At 33.8% G+C, this 22,012-nt stretch overlaps 1 protein-coding gene across 1 annotated transcript in view; it reads left to right on the top strand.

Annotated features, from left to right (window-relative positions):
• Positions 1–14,481, top strand: part of LOC128553326 (uncharacterized) — a 55,277-nt gene extending 40,796 nt beyond the window's left edge. The window contains exons 12-18 of the mRNA XM_053534461.1: positions 1,295–1,438; positions 3,706–4,024; positions 7,037–7,227; positions 10,481–10,747; positions 11,330–11,438; positions 12,189–12,306; positions 12,697–14,481. Of these exons, the coding sequence (XP_053390436.1) occupies positions 1,295–1,438; positions 3,706–4,024; positions 7,037–7,227; positions 10,481–10,747; positions 11,330–11,438; positions 12,189–12,306; positions 12,697–12,760 (1,212 nt within the window). The 3' untranslated portion in view covers positions 12,761–14,481. The remainder of the gene's footprint in view (positions 1–1,294; positions 1,439–3,705; positions 4,025–7,036; positions 7,228–10,480; positions 10,748–11,329; positions 11,439–12,188; positions 12,307–12,696) is intronic.
• Positions 14,482–22,012: the final 7,531 nt, after the last annotated feature.

Here is a 22,012-nt window from a genome sequence, read left to right as displayed (position 1 = left end):
AGAGGGACCTCAAAGTAGATTGTAAATGAAAACTGTTCATTTTGAGTTCGTTTGTTCAAAAGTCAAGGTTGCATTGCTCTTTAGTTTAACATCGGTTTCCGATTGTTAAAGAATGCTTTGGTGCAGGAACCTTCACGCTGTTAAGCAGCTTTATGTTACCGACTGATATACCTTACCGTATCGTTTGCTTGCTCTGATGTCAAGTCGCAATGTCCTTGAGCCGTACGTCAGTTTCCGATCGATAACTGAAAAACTTCAAACTTGGTTTGCAGATCGTTTATGATCGGCAGGTGACCTCTATTTATTTTGAGGTCAGTTGTTCAACATTCGCAGGACATAAAGAACATAATTGTAGAATACAAATTTTCAGAACACAACAATTGCAGTTCTGTAAAATGTAACGGGCGTAGATACTCAAATTGCTGTAACATGGTTGAAGGCTCGTTCAAAGTTCTGTTACTTTTGAGAAAGTTGATGTTAGCTGTGACTGTATTATATTAAAATGTAATGTATCTCTTCTCAATGTAATAATTTCAAAAAAATAGATCTTTTTCTAGCTTTTTTCTAAAATAGGAGCTCAAACTGCTGTGATATAAGAACTTACGGACGGACAGTTATTTAGCAATGGCCTTTACTTATTCTTTAATTAGAATGATTATACTCCTGATAAAACGAATCCATTTGAAATATAAGACAATGGCTTGATTTAATTTACATTGTGTCTAAGTAAGATGGGTGAAAACGGGCACTGTTGTCTTGGTATCGTTGGTTATTTCATCGGTTTAAATTAAGAAGGCTGAAAGCAGATGTTTCTACTGATCATTTAAATACAGCATTAAATGTGTTTTTGTCTTCACCTATGTATAATTTAAGTCAACAAAGACATGTAAAAGATAATCAAGCAAAAAGAAATAAAAAAAATTCTAACTAAAGCAAATTTGAATATCTTTCACAGATGAAAACGACTAACGTCGAATCTTTAAAGATGGCACAAAATAAATATATTGTGCCGTCAATCAGGTAATAATATTTCTAAATCCCCTCAGCTTCAACAAAATCTATTCAACAAGTAAGGTGTGTGAAGTATAATTCTAGCATGAATAAATCGTCATTGTGGCTTTAAAGGAGTGTATTAACAAAGAGGGAAAACGTATGTAAGCAAGATATCACGTACATTATTTATCGATCTAGGAAAATAATTTCAAGATCGGGCTACGCCCTTGCTTGAATTCACCTTTCCAAGGTTCATAAAACATCATAGCGCTTTGTAATGAGCAATATTTGTATACTGAAGGTCTTGAAAAGAAGCATATATACAGCCGAAAAAGCTAGAGAGGACTGTATGAATACATTAAACAACACACTTTTTCAAATGTGCTCTAATCTTCCGACGTTGGACATGGAACCTTTCATTGATAACTGCATCTCAGATGCTTTGGTAAGTATGGTAAAGTGATACCTAAACTATACAATTTATTTTCTTTTGTAGTGTTTCGTTTTCATTTCATAGAATATAATGCTGGTTAAGCGCAAGAAGCTAAAAAGTGCTTAAGTGTTTGTTTCTGCTTTTAATGCGTGCTATGCCTGTACAAAATATGCAAAGTCACATACAACTAGCATAAAGTACATTTTCATTTTTATATAATCTTGCAATTCAAATATTTTTTTGCAAATATTACAATCAAACAAATGATTGACTACCACGGTGGTTTTGTTTGTTCGTTTGTTTAGTTGTTGTGTCTTGAGTCACAACGACACAAGTGCGGTCATATTGATACTTTCAAAGACCCCCAGGAGACTTTACGGTGTTATTTCAGACATGCACAGGAACTTGGGTAGAACCATCGGCCTTCCGATATCTTGTTGCATGCGGTTAGAAATTAACTTCCAGACAAAAATAATTTGATTCTTTAACTGTATGACATTCTCTATGAAGTGACTTGTACTCTTATCCTGGCAAAAACGAAAAGGCATTTTGTTTTCAGATCTGAGGTGGTGGCCAGGCCCTTGAAATGACAAATTAACAAATAGATGTACTGTGTTTTCTTAATTTGTACATGAAACTTTTGATTTATTTATATAGATTATCAGCCAAAATTTAAGGTTTAGTGTAGATTTTTGCATATCAGAAATTGAATCAAGTCGAAGCTTCTATTCAAGTTTAGAAAATTGAAAAATGATTTCAAGCGTCTTGTTTAAGCCAACGTTTTTTAGCCCATCTGAGCAATGCTCAGGTGAATTTTTCTGATCGCTCAATGTCCGGCGTCCGTATGTCGTCTGTCCGTCAACATTTAGCTTGTTTATGCGATAGAGGCTGTATTTTTTCAACTGATCTTCATAAAATTTGGTCAGAATGATTACCCTGATGAAATCTAGGCCGAGTTTGAAAATGGATTATCTGGGGTAAAAAACTAGGTCAATAGGTCAAATCAAAGAAAAACCTTGTGTATGCGATAGAGGCTGTATTTTTCAATTGGTCTTCATAAATTTTGATCAGATTGATTAATTTGATGAAATCTAGGTCAAGTTCAAATATGGGTCATCCGGGATCAAAAATTAGGTCACTATGTTTAATCAAAGAAAAACCTTGTGTATGCAATAGGAGCTGCATTTTACATCGGATCTTCATGAAATTTAATCAGAATGTTTGTCTATATGAAGTATAGTTTGAGTTTGAATATGGGTTATCTAGAATCAAAAACTAGGTCACTAGATCAAATTAAAGAAAAACATTGGGTACGCAATAGGGGCTGCATTTTACACTGGATATTCATAAAATTTAGTCGGAATAATCGCCTTAACGAAATCTAGGTCAAGCTAGAATATGGGTTATCTGTGATCAAAAACTAGGTCACTAGGTCAAATCAACGAAAAACCTTGTCTATGCAATAAAAACTGTATTTCTCAATTGATCTTCATGAAATTTGGTTAGAATGATAGCCTTGGTGAAAGTAAGGTCAAGTTTGAATATGGATTATCTGGGGTCAAAAACTAGGTCGCTAGGACAAATCAAAGAAAAATATTATGTATGCGATAGAGGCTGTATTTTTCAGTTGATGTTGATGAAATTTAGTCAGAATGATTGCCTTGATCAAGTCTAGGTCAAATTCGAATGTATGTCATCTTGGCTCAAAAACTAGGTCACTTGGTCAAATTGAAGAGAATGCTTGTTTACACTTAAGAGACCACATTTTTGGTCCAATCATAATGAAAATTGGTCAGAATATTTGTTTCCATGAAATCACTAGGTCAAACATGTTTACACTGTTATGGTGTGTTTCTCAGGTGAGCGAATAGATTATGTTAACACTTAACATTAAACCTCAAGTTCATTTTTATATATAATTAAGAAAAGTTGTTAATGTCAAAAGCTAAAAATCTGAACTTGTTAGGAGAACATTTGTTGTTGTTTTTTGTTGGGTTTAACGTCACACAGACACAACAGTATTAAATGTGGCCCTTCTGGGCATTATTTCATTTTGGTGGGCACCCGGGTAAAACCATTGACTTTCCGTAAGCCATCCGGTAGCTACCTCACATGAAGAACTCAACGCTTCGCGTGAGGCCCGATCCTGCTTTGTTTAGGGGCAAGTGATTGTAAGTCAGCGACCTTAACCGCTCGACCACTATGTTAGGAGAACAGACTGCATACATGTTAGATGAATTCTAATGATAATTCTAATGATCTTAATATATGAATCGTAGGTTACGAATTCTATGGACTGGGCAAATGTCCACCTTGAAGGAATAAAAAAGCAATGCATCTATAATATGGAAGTAAACCAGCCTCTCTCGGATTCTGTTCTATCGGAGCTTAACAGATTGACAGAGGATCCCAATGATTTTAAGAAAAATGACAGTGAATATAACAGCAGTTTCAGCACTACAGAGACACCAACCACAATAGTATCAGCAGGGACACCTGTGGCGGAACCGTCATTTACCTTTACACCAGAGATGTTGGAAAATATTAAATCAGCAAGCTGTTTAAACGATTGCAGTGGACACGGCAAGTGCTCAGGGGGTATGTTGTACTGGTCACATTCATAGTAATGGATATGTCTTTCCTTTGTACTTTACTTAATATAAAGGAGTTCACGAATTGAATTTTTTTTATTTCTAAAAATGATATAAGGAGATGACTTTTTATTCTGTTTACTTTTAAAAATAATAGTTAATGGTAAAATTATGTCTGTAAATATTGAATATATGGTCAACAACTATAGGTGTCATTATAAAGAGATGGTACATGTACTATAGGCTGCGTTTTTATGCTCCAGAAGTTTTTTCGGGTAGGATATAGTCACCAACTTGTCCGTCCGTCCGTCTGTATATCTGACTGTCTGTCCGTCCGTCCGTCATACTTCTTGTCTGGAGCAAAGCTCAACAAGAATGCCAGACTGTCACACGATACGCCCGTCTAAATATGAAATAACGTAAATTAAAGGGAGAAGATATTATACCCGAAAACATTGTCAGCAAATTTGGTGAAAATGTCCGACTCAGAGGGCGGACAAATCTAAATTCGCAGTTTTTCAAGTAATTCTAGGGTCATAATCCAAGATTGCCTGTGGCGACTTTGGTGGTTATCGAACTTGATCGAGATATTATGCCCACAAACATTGTTATCAAGTTTGATGAAGATCAGATGAAAAATGTTCGACTTAGAGAGCGAACAAGGCTAACTTCGCAGTTTTTCGAGTAATTCAAGGGCCATAATCAAAGAGTGCCTGAGGCGATTTAGGTGGTTAATACTTTGCATATTGATAGAAATCAGTGAGAGAGAGAGAGTGCAGTGTCAAGGACCAATAACACTAGCTTACCCGGCTTTTTAATTATACTCCTTTATGTATGATCTGCTTTACAGTGTATTACTCAAAAAGTATATAAATGATTGTCTCAATACTCCACACATTTATAGAGATCAGTAAGAGGAAATGTAGTAACTAAGAACCATAACTCTATCTAGCCTTATTTTTAATTACCTCCCTTTTGGTTACAAACTTTATCCTGTTCCCTGTTCAGAGCATCTCTCCTAGCTATAAAGTATACTTTCTTCAAATTTTAAATTCTTATAGAACACAGGGAGGTATGCAGTACATATGAACAGTATATGAACAATAACTCTAGATTACCCTATTTTTATCATTTCCCTGATGTGTAACAGATTGTCTGGAGAATAACTTAAAAAATACATAAAGGATTGAATCTATATTAAATACATTGCATTTATTAAGGTCTTTGAGAGAAAGTGCAATAATTAAGAACCATATCTCTGTATGACCCTATTTTTGAATTGTCCCGCTTTTTTGATATTTGCTTCGGGGAGCATCCATCGGTATCGGTATTACCTATTGCCTTGTTAACAATAACAGTCACAAGAAAACAAGTGCACAGCTAAAGCTTACATCACTGACATGGCGCTCTGTGGCAAGTAAGGAAATATTGACACCTCACACAGCCTTTGTTGTTTCGGTGGCTTTGTAAATATATACTGATCACAACCAAACAAAAATGCAGGCATGCAGAGGTCTATAGACCACAAATAGTCAAAATATAATTACTCCTTATACTCCTTACATTTCTTGCCTGTAGCACTTGCGAGAGGGTTTGTATACAAAGACAGAGAGAAATAATTGTAAGATTGTGACCATCAGACAGAACATAGCCAGCTGTGACCTTTCTCTAATACTTTGAGCCATTGACAATTTCACTTTTAAAAAGAGGAGTAAATACTGCCATTCAGCATGATGAAAAAATGCAGTCTGAAAACTAAATCATCGCTGTCAACAGGAAACCGGTATCAGGTGCAGTTTGAATTTTAGGTACCATCTCCACATTGTGACCTTACATTAAGACATTTTAGAATTACAAAACACATAAGAATGATTGATATTCCAAAGAATTAATCTCAACTTTATTTTTTTTTCACAACTTTATCTAATTATATTATGCACGGTAGTACAAATATGTCTACGACTTCGATAAGGTCTGGCTTGTGATGTCAATACTTTGTTGGTTTGGGGTGTAGATTTGGCTTTTTCTGTTCTGTCAGAGAAAATTGATGTTACACATTTATTGATGCCGTTTTACTATTTAATCACTTTTTGTGATATCTTTCAAAATATATAATGACCATTGTACAACTAAAACGGTTTATCTATAGGTACATTTGTACTTCCTTAAAATGCAGGAAGTCCTCATCAAATGTATCATACTTTGATAAATATATAAATTGATTGTTTATGTAGAGTTGCATTAATAATCAGATGTCTTTAGATAACAGTGGATTGTTAAGATTAGTACCAGTTTTTATGGCTGTACACATAGGTACCGTGTTAGCTATACATGTATACAGTGTGTACTACTGTAATTATAACCTAATGAATAGTAGTATTGATACACATAAACCTGTTAATCTTATATATACATAAACTATACGTAGTAGTTATACCAAATCTGGGTCTGATATACCTTTAAGTCATTTTATGGTATCGTTACTTCATTTTATAATATCTTTAAATGTAATATGTGATATTTTAAAATAAGATGTTTTACTTATACACCTGATTACAATTTAAGATAGCATTAAAAGTATTTTGTGACGCTCTAAAATGATTTCAGGTTATTATGCGCATTCACATAAATATCTGTAGAATTTGATTTAACTCTGATTTTTAATACTCCAGAAAACTCGGCAAATAAAAATGATAGGGTTGTGTAATTGATTTTTTGCCGAACTGAGTTTAGAATTTTAAAAATTTGAACCTTTTGATCGAGTGTTCACACTCCACTTACACTTGAAAATGCGTATCACCATATTTACGGCACATACTGTCTACTAAATGTCAAGAATTACCCTAGTCCTCAAACTATATCACATACGCTGGGCAATAGAAATGATTTAGATTTTCTCGAGACAGCGTGTATAATCCTTAAAGCATACACAGCAATTAAGTTGTGCTACATGTTACATGATATGTTGGAATCAATCTTAAATTTTATATACAGATGACAGCTCATAATACTATTTCAGGAAACTGCATTTGTGATTCTGGTTATATGGATATCGACTGTTCCTTAAGTGAAAACGATGCCCCGCAAATGTTAGGCATACCTGACCGAGGAATTTGTGACTTGCGGCAAAGAAAGTGTCAGAAAACGTCTGTCTTTGGAAAAAACATAGTGGAGTCTCCAAATCTGTTATGCAAATTGCAACCATTCCAGGTAAATACCTTTGACTTTTGAAAGATGTTGTCAAATAATACTGTGATTATCTTAACGGGCATCTATAATAAAAATGTGAGAGCATGCAGTTTAAGAAAAATGTATATCTGAACTTCAGTGTTTAGATATACCCACGTTTTCGTTAGCTATTATTTTTTGTATCAATATAAGAAACATTTAAAACCTGATTAAGCTTTTTAAAGCACGCATGCTGTGAAACAGATTTCATTTTATAAATAGATGTGTTTTCAAAAGAACACTGCACTCCTTTCTGTCAGTATACATGGTTTCAAGACTCTAGGTGAACTATTACTTAAGCTAAATGTAATATAAACTTCTAAGCACTTTATGTTTTATCTAAACTAAGTCATGGACCATAACTATGGTCTGGCTGAGTAAATTCGCAAACAGAACACCAGATGCACAAACAATGCAACATTTCGCTGATGTTTTATGACTCTGGGTCATATACTTTTTGAGATATATGAAACAAACATCTGTTATTTTTCACTAAGACAGGGACATTTACTCTGGTCTGACTTGAGTGAAACCCCAAACAAAACACCAGGTGCACAACTTCACATGCTAAAGAAGCCTGTAATGTTTTATGACTCTAAGTCAAAGAGCACATTGTGTATTTTTTAATAGGTCATGGACCATAACTTTGGTCTGGCTTATTGAAACCCCATCAATACACCAGGTGCACAGATTCACAAACCATATTACAGTCATTTTATGTTTTATGACTCTAAGTCATATACTTTGTAAGATGCATGCGACAAAAGCTGTTAGGGTCTTTTATTATTATTTTGACAAATCAAGGGCGACAATTCTGGTCTGGCTGAGTAAAATCTAAACCAAACCCCAACATACTGAATCACATTCCCGTAAAGTTTCATAATCCTAGATCACATTCTTTTGAGATACAAGTTCCGTCTGACGGACAAGGGCCACACTAAGTGCCTACCTCTTCCCCCAAAGTAGGGGACATGGGGCTGAGAGGAGGCATAAAATCCACGATTGCATTCAAAACAAATTGCATCTACAAAATTTCATTCGTAGGTTTATACATTAAGCTATCTTTTTTATCAATTCTTCTGCACAAGTCAACATCAGTAACACGTTCGAAAAGCATTAGTAGCTCAGAAAATGACATTGTCTTTTACTGACGGACGGAACGTCAACATCGGATGGCAAGTGTAGCTTAAAATATTTATCATTATGTTACAAGAAAACAAACAGTTAGAAATTCAAGTAAGTCCTTGTCGAGTTTGGAACCGAATTTACCAGCCAGAAACGTAAATACATCAACTGCGGATGGAATAAAAACATGAAACGTGAACCTCTTATTGGTCATTTGAACTGGTCAAAGTTACTGGGAACCGGGTAGGAACAAAACGTTTTGCGTAAATATTAAACAAAATAAAACTGAAAAATTGTAATGTAGCTCATACTGACCAAATAACAAATGCAAACATTCTCAAAAAAGTTTGAATCGGTCTTCTCGAAGCCATGGTCCATAAGCGTGAAGCAACTCAGCAAAAATGCAATAAATCTAAAATACGCACCAACGGTGCCAATGATCCCCATATCCGTCGATGGTGTTTGCAAGTTACTTATGCGGCTAATAAAAATAAAGCCTCTGATATTTTCCAAAGTTGTTACAAGTGCTGTATTAGGAGATCATGACAAAGATTTCTCAAATATTTCTTGATAAAGGGCATGTTCGAAAAAGACCGACAGAGATAAACCGTTGCACTAGTCTACAAAATTGTCCAAAGTTCAAGCATAGCCATCATTAGCCAATTTTTATTACTTATATTGCCTCTAAATTGATTGAAAATATTATTGTCTCATATGTTATTCCCCACTGTAGCAGAAATGATCCTTTAAACCACTGCCATCATGGCTGTAGGTCAGAGCATAGTGGTAAAAGCTTAACACAAGAGGATTTCGACTGATTTGGGAATGGCCGAAAAACCGACGTCATTGTAATGAAATTCAATAAAACGTTTGACAAGCTTGATCATCGTAAATTCATCCACAAGAAATGTGCTTTGGAATTTCAACCTCTGTGCATTCATTTCTCGAGGACCGATCCCAAAGAGCAATAGCGGACTTCATCTCGGACGAACTCCCTGTTCTCATTTGGGTTCCAACAATGCTCTGTTATTGGCCATTGCTAGCCTACTTACATGCCCTTCCAAACTCTATTAAAAGTAAATTGCGACTTTTGTCGGATGACACAATTGTCTTTCTGACGGTTAACTCCTCCCTAGAGTCTTAAGTTCTACAAAATGATTTGCATTCCCCAGAAAATTAGAAAAGAGATAGTTTTATTAGTACAGTCCAGTTAAGGTGAGGTATTGTGTATCACTCAAAAGAAGAAACCAAGTACTTACAATTATACACTTCAAAACAAAATTCTCAAAACAACAGAAGCTATCTAAGGGTCACTTTATTTTTATACATCAAAAGCAAACAACACATTTAATTTCATCAATAGAAATAACGAATCAGACAACAGAATAGATAAACATACAACAACATAAAATACCTAATGTCCGCCCAAAGCTTGAATATTGTTTTTCTTTCTTACACCCTTGGCAGAAGTTCCGTACAAACCTAATACAAAATTGAACGAGTCCCATGATCAGCAACTTGATAAGTAACAGCAAAAATCAAACAAGCGGTGTTACCCAAAAAATAAATTAACTCTTAACCTTTTACAGCACAGCATCTACGATTCTCTATTATTATAAACAACGTTATTGTAGTTGGTCGTAATCATCTCAAACCTATATCACGCACACGAAATTACTCTCTCATATGCAAAATCATTCTAACTCCTACTTTTGAAAAACAGTGCAATCGTAGAATAGTATCTCCTTGTATATGAAGTCCAGCCCCAGTTTGATTCTGTTCATTGTGTGGATGCACTATATATCTTAGTAGTATTTGTAGTTCTTTTTAACTTTTCAACTTTGCACTTGATGAGCTTTCAATTCTTACAGAGGTCTATTCAAGACAATACGTCTTGTAGTTATAATCAGTATTCATGTTTGGCAATACAGGGTAGATACAGATCTATATGGAATGTTGTACCTTTAAAATTATAGAAAAAAAGATAGGATGTTCCATAGCCAATTAAGTCTTAAAAATAAAAAGGTCAATAACCAAGACATTATGCTTTTACTGAAAGTTAAAAACGCCTCCTATAAATATATTTCGTAAGTATTTTGACTTTTTACAGATTGAAAGAAATGGACAGGCCAAGGAACAAACCACAATGACGAATCAAGCATTGTTAGAATCGTTTACACAAGTCACGTGTGATTTACCATCTATAAGAAACAAAAGATCTGGCGAAAATTTAAACGATGATTTCGTAGCTCGTGGATATCGTATTTCGTTAAGTAACAATGGCAAAATATACAGTGAAGAAGACATAATCATAATATTTGACTCTGAATGTGTTAATTGCTCAAAAAGCCACGGGGAAATCGTTTGTTCTGCAAAGGTAAGATATTGCGCTTGATACTTAAATACATAATATATATCTCTTATAATGATTGTATTACTTGTCAAATTGTTGGCCAGTTTTTAACTGTTCAGTAATTACTTACCTTTGAGTTAAGTCGTGTCGTTTATATTTACAACGGCTTAGTCAGCACATGCATAACGTTCACGGTGGCCGTCATAGATCTAGAAAGAAAGGCAAATTATCAAACTAAGTCTCTCTTTGATGTAAATTGAGAACTTTCGCGTGTCGAAAATATTGCAATTTCACACTAACTGATAATTTAGCGAAGATATGAATTCTCGAGCAGACGGCTGTAGAAATGGTCAGAAATTGCTGGTGATTTCTGTAAACGTTCAGTGATATTTTTTTTGCGATTTTGTGAAATCATATTTAACCATAAATTGCAAAAGGATATACTTCCGGATATGAACTGTTTGAACGATTCAGTACCAGAATACTAACGCTCTCTCTTAAAACATAAACAGTACATTTTTATATATGTACCTGAACGTTGTAATCATTAGATGCTAGTATGAATTGATATGTTGAAAACCTAAAAATAATGTTTATTAATTCAAGCCTGGATATTGCATCAACAATGGGAATTGTTACAAGTCTGGAGAATCCTTCGGCTGTTACACTTGCACTGGCGATCAACTCGATAAAGTAGCATGGACCTCTGGACCTGGTACATACTTTATTCAAACAACTTATAATTGTTTTTAGTTTCCAAATATTATAAATAACTGACTACTTGATCAGTAGCGAGTATGAAATTTTTCTTTTTGTACGAAAGAACAGATTCATTAAACAATCATCCGATGAATCTGGAAAATCAAGAGTTGAAAACTCCCTGTTAAAATGTCCCCGTAATTGGACTCAATGTTGTTATATTTCCTGGTCCTTTGGGATCGTGGAGTACATTTAACTTTACTGTTACAATAACAGAATTCCACTTAAGCCGGTATTAGGGCGTTGGTATACCTTACTTTGCGAGGTACATCATAGAATTACACACATACATTCCGGGGTACAAAAACATGTGTGGGCGTCTGGGGAGTTTCTCATTTCTTTACCTCTCATTAATAGACTTTTTAAATCAAATCAAGTCTGCTTTTTTCCGCTTGGTGCATTCTGTGCTTCCGAAGAACCTTTCGACATGTTATAACTATCACAACAGCTATCTGCGAGTGCAGTGTGGTATGCACGGTAAATGCACCCCCATACTTGGACTCAGTGTTGTTAAATTTTCTGGTCCTTTGGAATCGTAGAGAATATTCAATTTTATTGTAATAGAATTCCGCTTAAACTGGCTTGAAGGGTGTGAGGCTGTTGGACAAGTTTATTTCTTATCATAGCCAGACTTTATCAAACTGCTGCTTGGTTGCGTTCTGTATTTCCAAAAGGATCTTTTAACAAATTTTATTTATCATTTTAGATTGTCCTATACCGGCACCTCCTCCAAGCCAGTCTGGAAAGTTATGGATCATAGGAGCCGTTGTTGGCCCGGTAGCTGTGATACTGATTATCGTATTTGTGGTTATTTACTACAACACGTAAGCAGTTACATTTAGTACCTGACTTAACAATGATTAAAAACAGAAATTCCATCTTAAATTGTTATGCGTATCTCACTTGTATTCTCAGTTTTACAAAGACCAAACATATATTTGGGTGTTGCTGACATATATTTAACAGATCTTTAAAATAGTTTTAAACTTATTATGTTACACTGTTTAGAATTTATCTGTTGATGTTTCTAAAAACACAAGCTATAGCTTGCTGCTGTTCCTGAAATAATAACAAGTTATGGCTTGTTGCTTATGCTGAAAGAATTACAAGTTATGATTTGTTGCTGCATTTGAAATAATTACAAGCTATGACTTCTTGCTGTTTCTGAACTTATGACTTGTTGCTGTTTCCAAAATTAACTTACTTTTTTTCAGAAAGAGACATCCACATGGCTCAAAGAAAATGGGTTCTGTTAATCCGCTTTACAGCGAAAGTTAGAAGTCTTAGGACATCCAAATGGCGACGATACGTTTTGTGCTTTCATATTCAAACGTTCTGTATATAACTACTAAAACATTCAGACTCTTCTGCTTGCTTATATTCTATTAAAATCAAGTTTAGAAAAAGATGTAACGTACAACTGAAGTGCATTTATTTAAAAAAAAAAAGGTATGAAAAGGTTACAAATTTATTATGAAAATTATCTATTTAGCACAATTTTTATAATTGAAAGTGTAAGATAATAGTTTTAATTACTGTTGCGGGTTTTTTGTATTGAAGCCATCAAAATACAACCCACTTTTCTATTTACACAACTAAAAGTTGAAGCCTGAAAATAAAAATGTTCATGCGATACATTTAAAGAAACTTCCAACGTCCCCAACATCCGATATATCTGTCAAAATATCTCATAATGTCAACAGTATATGTCTGGAAAATTCTCGCGTTATTATGAAAAATACTTAGAAAGAATTTCAACAAAATTAAGTGATGCCCTGATATCATTTTATTTACTCTTCCGCGGTAAATCATTTTTTTTAAAAAATCACAAAAATTACTAGAATACATACAATTTACGAACAAGCGAATTTCATTATATTGAAAGAAAAGTCCTACAAAAATAAAATAACTTCTTTATCCTGCGATATCTTGACTAAATTTAAATCTGGTTTGACATTTGACCACATATCAGTGAAAAATGCAATATCAACGCCTCATAATACATGAATGATATTTTCTCCATTTATAAAATCACTACTTTATTTGTACTTTTCTGACTGTTTGAGTGATATTTTGTACAAGTTGATTTTGTTGAAAGTTGAACATACTATTTACAACTTATTTGTTTTTAAAATTATTTTTTTTTGTATAAATGTACAATTAGAATTATGAAACCAAAACAATTGAGGAGGGTTAAAAATTTCGATTAGTATATAATTATTGCAACAAGTTACGAGTGAAAGAGTGGACACACTTTTGATGATAAAAATTCTCTTTCCTTTACTATTCGTTGTTGTTACTAAATGTATTATTTTCAATGTATACAAATGATCAGTGAAAAAAATAAATTGCGATATATTTGGAGAATAAGATATTTTAATAAGCAGACAAAATTTCTCAATTACGAAAAGCCCACCATTTACAAATATTCATAACAATTAGTTATTAGATATTAAGGAAAACAAATAATTTTTAAGAAGTTAAAATACGCTACTGTTTGATTATCTAATAATCGGATTTTATTCACATCAAAAACAAATTTATGATGAGAATATAACGTAATTCATTGTGTTTTTCAAAGATAAACGGTATGCGTTTGATTTTATATCTTCCCGGTATATGTTTTGCTTTTTATACTTTTACTAATTATATTTAAGTCTTTTTTCAGCACTTTTCCTGCCATAAAAATCTTCCACAGATAAAAGAAATTTGGCAGGTCAGGTATTGTCAGTTTAGTATTATATACTTGGAAAGTATTGCTATTAAAAGGCAACATGACATCAAATGTGAACAAAGTTATGTATCATTTGTATTATGAAAACTTGTACGAAAGATAATGTAGACAACAGACAGCGAATGTTCGTAGAAAGTAGAGGCTTATTTGCTTTAATATACACTTTCATATAATTATATACTGTAGTTTTCTTTCTAAAAAAGTTATTTGATATCATGCACTTTGTGACGTTAGTGGTGTATAAAGAATAAATGCTATATTACTATGTCTTGTGTTTCCCGAAAATGAAAATGTATTCAAACCTGTCTTGAAATACAACCCTTTGCTTTGTCAAAAGGTGACCTTAATTACAGGTGTCTTATTGTAAACATCTGATTCAGACAAGAAGAAATTAGAAGTCAAGAAGATATATTATAGTTTCTTCTCAAAGACGATGTTAAGGTAGTTCTGCGTTATCAGTTTATCTTTCTCTACAATATAGAATCTGATGATTGAACCAAGAGTTTTCTCAATATGATGATGTACTAAAACATTTGGCCAATGAAAGAAGTATGGACCTATGAAGAAAGATAATATACCTCGATCAAACTGAGTCTGTTATTGTTTCAATACTTCGAAGAGTTTTAATGTATTTTTATTCATCATTGAGTCTATTTTCACTAACAGAAAAAAATCTACGATGTAGATTTTAATGCAATTAATCACAGTTATAACGTAAATAAAATGTAGGTCTATGTGCTGCACAAACTGTAGTGCAATCGGTACATAATGTTTTGCTAAGTCTTAAATAACACTAAATTACAGAAGACACATATTAATTGGAGGGTATTTGTTAATTCTGCTTCAACAAACTAAAATGCTTTCTTTTTATTTCAAAGTTTGGATTAATTCATCGTCACAAGAGAAATTGAAATTTAATTTTTCTTCCGTTATGTACCTCGTTTGCAAGAAACGGAATGGTTTGAAACTTTCCAGAGATCACCGAGTACTTCCGAACAAGTGGTGGCAAGCTATAACTGTAATTCATCTAATTGTACTTGTGTATTTTGTTAATGCAGGGCACTGACCCAACACGAAAATACAAATGTATTTGAGAATCAACTCAGGACGGTCAGATCCGTTTGACTAGCTATCATTGATATGAAACATATCGTGCATTTAAATTTGCTGCTTATTGTAAATACTTGCAAATTGATAATGTTCATTGTAAATACAATGTTGCTTCAAAGATGAATATCCGCATCTTTTCCGTCTAAACTTGATTTCACAATTACTTTGGTGTTACATACTGTTTAATGCTTGTGATCCATACGCCAAATATTATAACATCTATGCCGGTTACCTTTTGAAAAAAAAATCTTCTTTATATATTTGACCGTGTTTGAATGTTTCACATGTTACAACTTTTATTTATTTATAATAATATAATATTTAATCCTTAAGTCTGCATTTTTTTTCAACATTTTTTGTATCATTCTGAAAGAGTAATTGCACATTTTGTTTTCCATTTCGAAAGAGTAATGACTCTCTTTAACGCATTTGAAAATTATGTTTCCACATTTTTTTTCATCAAAAGAGGTGCTGCCAAAACTATGCTCTTTTTTCTCTTTTGAAATCTCTTTTTCCGCTTAATTAAGTACAGCTTTCTCTAATTCGTCTACCAGTTTCAGTATATTTGTACATGTTCACAAAAATGTACAATCACTCTTTAAAAATGATAAAAAACAGTAATTACTAAATTTGTTGAGAAAATGCAGAGCAAAAAATGCAATGTAATACAGCTTCAGGATTCAAGATTTTTAATGAACAGTTTTGGCAGTCTTATTCAGTAATTGTAGCTAGTTCAGGTTTCTTCTGCAGTCTGTAAGTACCACCATCTGGGGTTCAGCTTTTGCGCATGCTTTGCTCATCTCATGGTGCTTAATTTCCATACAAGTTAGACTGGCTTAGCGAAATAAATTATGGGAAAAACCTCGGGTATGGTATCACACTTTTGCAGAAACACAACAGAAAATTCCTCTCCAAGTTAATGAAAGTCAATAGTTTGATTGCATTATGAAACTCATATGTCCAGTATGTGTTAGGAATAAAAATTGCAATATCAAGGAAGGTATAGTTTACTAACATTTTACGTAAAATTATATGTTTTACAAATAAATCATAAAACAAACTATACAAAAGCAACGAATTCCTTTCATGTCGTTAAAGTGTTAAACAAAATTACCCCTCCGGTGATGATAATTGTTTTTATTATACATCGCATAAATGTCCATTAGTTTAACTTGAATAATATTTCATATTCCCTACTGATTTAATATCTCATGCGCAGTATCGTTGTTTTCTTTTCTGCGCATATGATATGATCCAAATAAATAATATTACATGTGCAACAGCACTATTTTTGGTTTTCTGTGCATGTGATAGTATTTTTCATATCTCCCGTTGGGTGATACGATACTTTTGCGTTGATAAAAGACTGAAACGATTAATTTTGACGAGGCGCTTACATATAATATAGGATTAAGTTCTGTGAATCATGTCGAGTTTTTCTATTTTTAATGATTTGCTCTCCTTGCCAAAAATTTCGAAAACAACTTTTTACCAGATTGTTAATCGAAAGTATGATCGTCGGATAGGAAATGCTCCAACTAAGAAAATGAGTGCTCACACTATTTTAACATCCTTCGTTTAGAAATAAGAAAGTTACTGTTATTGCTGTCGGTGTCGGCACTGACATAACGGCTGAAATGGTGATTTATCGATATGTGAGCTATGATAGTTCTACAGAAAATTCACCACAATTTTGGTGTGCTCTCTAGTAAAGACTAGGTCATTTTTATTTGGTGTTTATGACTTTTAATGACTATTTCAGTAAATCTTTTAGCTAATTATGATGATTTTCCATTCGGTATACTAAGATTAATATTGTATTCCTGAGTGGGTGATATAAAATATGTTCACCCCTCTAAATATGAATATAGAGCTCGACCGACGCCTCGGTCGATATTTATATTTATCCTGTCACTTGCAGTATTTTCGACCCGATATCAGGGTGCCGTATATCTTTCTTGATATACCGTCAATTGATCATGTGACCAGTGATATACGGTCAGTTGATCATGTGACCTTATGGTCGATATTATTGTCATAAGAAATTTTGCAACGAAACCATCATCATTGTGTTGGAAATGTCCGAACTAAGAAAATGAGTGGTCAAATAATGAGATTTTATTCAAAAACGAAGAAGTTATTGCGATTTTGCCGGTAATCATGTCATTATATAAGTGACGTCATTCCGAATATGACGTCATTAAAGCGGTTGTCCCACACTTATTTTTATAAAATAAATTGCCAAATATCGGAAAATGAAGTAATGACAAGATAAATAGAATAATAGGTTAGTGCCTAAGATTGAGAAAGTTTATCTGGCTCGGCTCCGGACGTTATCAGGTTCGCCTTCGGCTCACCCGATAACCCCCTCCACCTCGCCAGATAAACTTTCTCATCTACGGCACTAACCTATTATTCTCTATATCTCGAAATAACTAATAGTTTAAGCCAATTTAACATTTAAGAATACTTGACTGACCAATGATAAGTAACGATACTTAGGTAACACAGAAAGAACAGTATCTAAAAATAATTGCATTCTGGAAAAAAAGATCATTCGGTAAGAGACAACTTTTAACTAAACTCGGAGTAATTGCAGGTTATGCAGTTTTGTATAAACGTCCCTACCTATACAATTGTAACATCGGTGGTAAACTACGTCGTTAGGCAGTTTGATACATTTCGGACGTCAGTATAGCACATGGTTTTCCGTAAAAGACGGAGAATCCCAAAATTTTATACTGAGACTACGTTATTTGCCGATAATCATTACGGGTTTACAACCTTAAGTGAAAGCTTTCACTTATCTTATTTTTCCAAAGTGTAATGAAATAATATATAGGCTGATGCCTGCCTTACAAATGAATCTATTTTCTGCTATCATATTGTATGTACTTGTAAACAGATCTCGACAGATTGGTTTTGGTTTGGGTTTGTCCTTATGGTCTGTGCGTCGGCTGTCCATCCCCGTCATTTACACCCCAGCATCAACTTGTTTTGAAGAAATCTTAATCAAATTTGGACACAGTGTATCAGCCATATAATTATTACCGTCAAGCTTGTTAATTAGCCCAACAGTAACATTATGTTAAGAGTTCCGACACGTGAATGGTATTTCAGTTTTACACTCTAGCGCTTTCATTTCTTCAAGACCAATTCCTATCATATTTATACAGAATACTTATAAAATCTTCAGCAATTTCGACGAGAGACCTGCGTGATCGTGTGGTTACGGTCGCTGACTGCAAATCACTTGCCCTTCACCATTGTGTACGGTTATTAACTTGCTTGGTAATGAAGTAACCATCCAGCTGGCCTTTGGAATGTCGGCATTCCTAGCCAGTTGCCAGCCTATGCCTAAAATAATTCTTGGAAGAGGCACCTAAGACCTTCCTCCAACTTGCAAAGCTGAGACGCTGCAATAAGTCTTAAATTGTGTAGGTGTGACTTAAAGTCCATGAAAAATAAAACACAAAAATATGTTGACGACCTGTAGAATAACATCGTATTGATCTGTCAAAGCTGTCATATTTCACCACTTTTCACCCGAAGCACATTCAGTTGTTTCTAAATCCTACTGATATAGCCTGACAATGTTAGTTTTTGTATAATTAGCAAAGGATCAGGTGTTTCTAATGTCAAATACTATAATAATCGTAACCAACAGCTGCGTCCACTCTCAAATGTCTGAGAAGATGGCAAAATTCTATTGAAACTTGAAAGTCGTATATCATGAACAAATTAGACTTCCAGCAAATTGCAGCTGAGAACAAAATATACTTGAAAATACTCTTAATGTATAATGACAGGCCTGAAGTTTTTATAAAACGTATAATCATTTTATTATAAAAATCGATTCATTTATCTAACTAAACCAAATGTAGCGGACAATGTCTTGTATTTAGAATACGGATGACAATACGGGACATACATAACATAAACATATAGAAAACACAAATTACGGGCAGTGTATACTTGACACTGCCACATATAGCTGTTTATTTAGACTTTGATTAAAACTTTACCTAATTAATATCACTTTCGTTGAGTTTGTTTTTCATTAAACCATGCCAAACCTCGAGCGTACATTTCTTCAGGGACATCCTTGTTTTTCCTTTAACCACAAAAATGATTCGATTGGATTAAAAACGGTCTATTTTTCAGCATATTGAAGTTAGATCTATCCAACGGCGGTCAGTTAAGCTGATCAGTGTTCCTAGGTTCTGAACCAGCATAGACATTTCCCAGGCATATAAACGACAGTGTCTACTTGTGGCAGCGAGCACAATGTCCAACTTTATAGTGCTACCTCTTCGAATATCAAGCCGTACACACCTGACATAATACCCCAACCAGTCACATTATACTGATACCGGGCTGACCGGTGCTGTCCAATCCTCTTAACACTTTGCGTCAAGTCAGGATTCTGTATGTAGTGAATACTATACTTACTCAATATAAACTTAAATATCCAGTGTTATTATATTTTCTGGTTCTTTGGCATCATGGAGTCCATTAAGTGGATGTATAATTAAGTCCCGCACATATATAATAGAGTTTCGCTTAAGCCGGTGCTAGGGGGCGTGAAAAGTGTTGCACACTTCATTACCTCTCATGAACAGACTCAATCAAACCGAGTCTGCTATTATTCTTCTTGGTTGCATTCTGTGCTTCCAAATGGTCTTTTTACAGATTTTTTAATAATATTGACTTATGACGATTGGTATTTATTTACATTGCTTTGACAAAATAAAACTGTGACGTCTATTTGGAGGCATGATTATTTAAAGTATAAGCGAAACTTAGTCGGTGTAACTAAACGAAGCTAAATGGAAAACTGCATTGCGTATTTAAATACAAGCCAACATCAAAAGCAATATTCAGTATGTACATTTTTAAAATTACAGATTTTGAACATCTTGGATGTTTATGGCCACATGCTACTTACAAATTTAAATTGCTATTATACTTGCATATTTGCACAATTATTTTTAATCCTTTGATAGGCAATGAGTGAAATAATCATTTGCATTGTTTATCTTTAGCCAGTGCTTTAGGAACTGACTATAGCTCTAAATCAACTACCAACTTCTATTTTTATGTGACCGCATCACAAAAATATTCTGGACGTGTAAAAATAGTCACATATTTATTTTTTTATAATCTTGGTATTGTGTGAGTGTTTGAGCAACTGAGAACTACCGTTTATAAACAACAAAAACAAGCAGCAACGGATTCAATATTAATCACGAACTTTATATTCACATTCGAAACATTCAGAATCACTCCGCTCTAGGGTTAGGGTTTAGGGTTAAGGGTTAGGGTTTGGTTAAAATTTGTCCCACGCTGGGGCAAACTTAGTTTTACATAGAGTTGTATAGGGGAAACCTCTAAAAATCTTCTTGTCTTGAACCTGAATGCACAGAGCTTAGATATTTGGAATGTAGCATTGTCTAATGGACCTCTATCATCATGTCCAGTCTATGCACAATGAAATGTTGATTCTTCAGAATATCACTGGCTATCAGTCCTTTCAGGGCTTTGATTATATCACGTTGTTCATCATGGGGCAATCAAATGCAAACGAAAACTTTTAGACTTAACAGTTATTTCATATCTTAAAATGACAAAATCTGCTGAAAATATTGCTTACATTGCGACTTTAAGCGTTATTAAGTTAGTACAAGACAACATACTTTAGAATGTTTTTCTTTAAACCGACCAATGACAAAGCTGCATTTTGAGGCATAATTTTTGACCCTGGTATTATTTTCCAGAAAAACACTTCTTGGAAGTAAAAACTATATAAACTATGTAACTTAATGGCCATCGTAGGCTTAATCTTGTTAGCTATTAGGAAATGCTTAGATATATAACAAAACATCTATATTTGTATTTCTTAAGAAAAATATCATTGTCGGATTCTACGTTTCCTATTAACAAACCATCGGCAATAATTTTACAGAGCTAAATGTTGTTATAAGATATTGTCTATTAATTACAGGTTGTTTCATTAGACTTCAAGATCAGATTAAAAACTGGTATTGTAACAGTAATATTAATTTAAAACTTAGAAAACAAGGGTTGTTTTTTTTTTTAAACAAAATTGTGTCATTCTGTAATAATCTCATTAATATTCATGAATATGCCAATTACTTAATTAATATAAGAATACTGTTAACAAAGCGTCATTGTCTCAGCTCTGTTTTAGTGCCATTTTTGTTCTTGCATCACAAAAAATGACCAAGATACGATGGATTATCATCTATATGATTGTCATTTCCAAATTAAATGGCTGCCATGGAAACAGTGAAACCATATATAGTTGAAAAGAGTACCAAATAATATGGTACCTGTAAAAATTGTCATGGAGGTGCATTGTAGACCTTAATGGCCAGGACCTACATCATAGCAGTACATAGAAGTAGTGGCTTCATACACAAGTTAATATATTCATAACATTGGGTAACATTACAAAACATAAGCTTTTTTTTCTAGCTCAGTAATTTGATAGATTAGTAATTTACAAATAGCTCTACACCTCAAAATTAAGTTTGCAACGCTTTTCAACCGACAGCCAGTATGCCGAATGAGGTACCTGAGCGAAATTTATGCGAATTATTTGCGTAAATACAGACAAACGTTCAGATAAGAGTAATTATATCACTCATTGTAAGCCCATCGTG

The sequence above is a fragment of the Mercenaria mercenaria genome, unplaced genomic scaffold, assembly GCF_021730395.1.
Source record: "Mercenaria mercenaria strain notata unplaced genomic scaffold, MADL_Memer_1 contig_3706, whole genome shotgun sequence".
In the NCBI taxonomy this organism is placed as follows: Eukaryota; Metazoa; Mollusca; class Bivalvia; order Venerida; family Veneridae; genus Mercenaria; species Mercenaria mercenaria.
The sequence above is the reverse complement of the archived record's forward strand: the minus strand, read 5'-3'. Positions and strand labels throughout refer to the sequence as shown.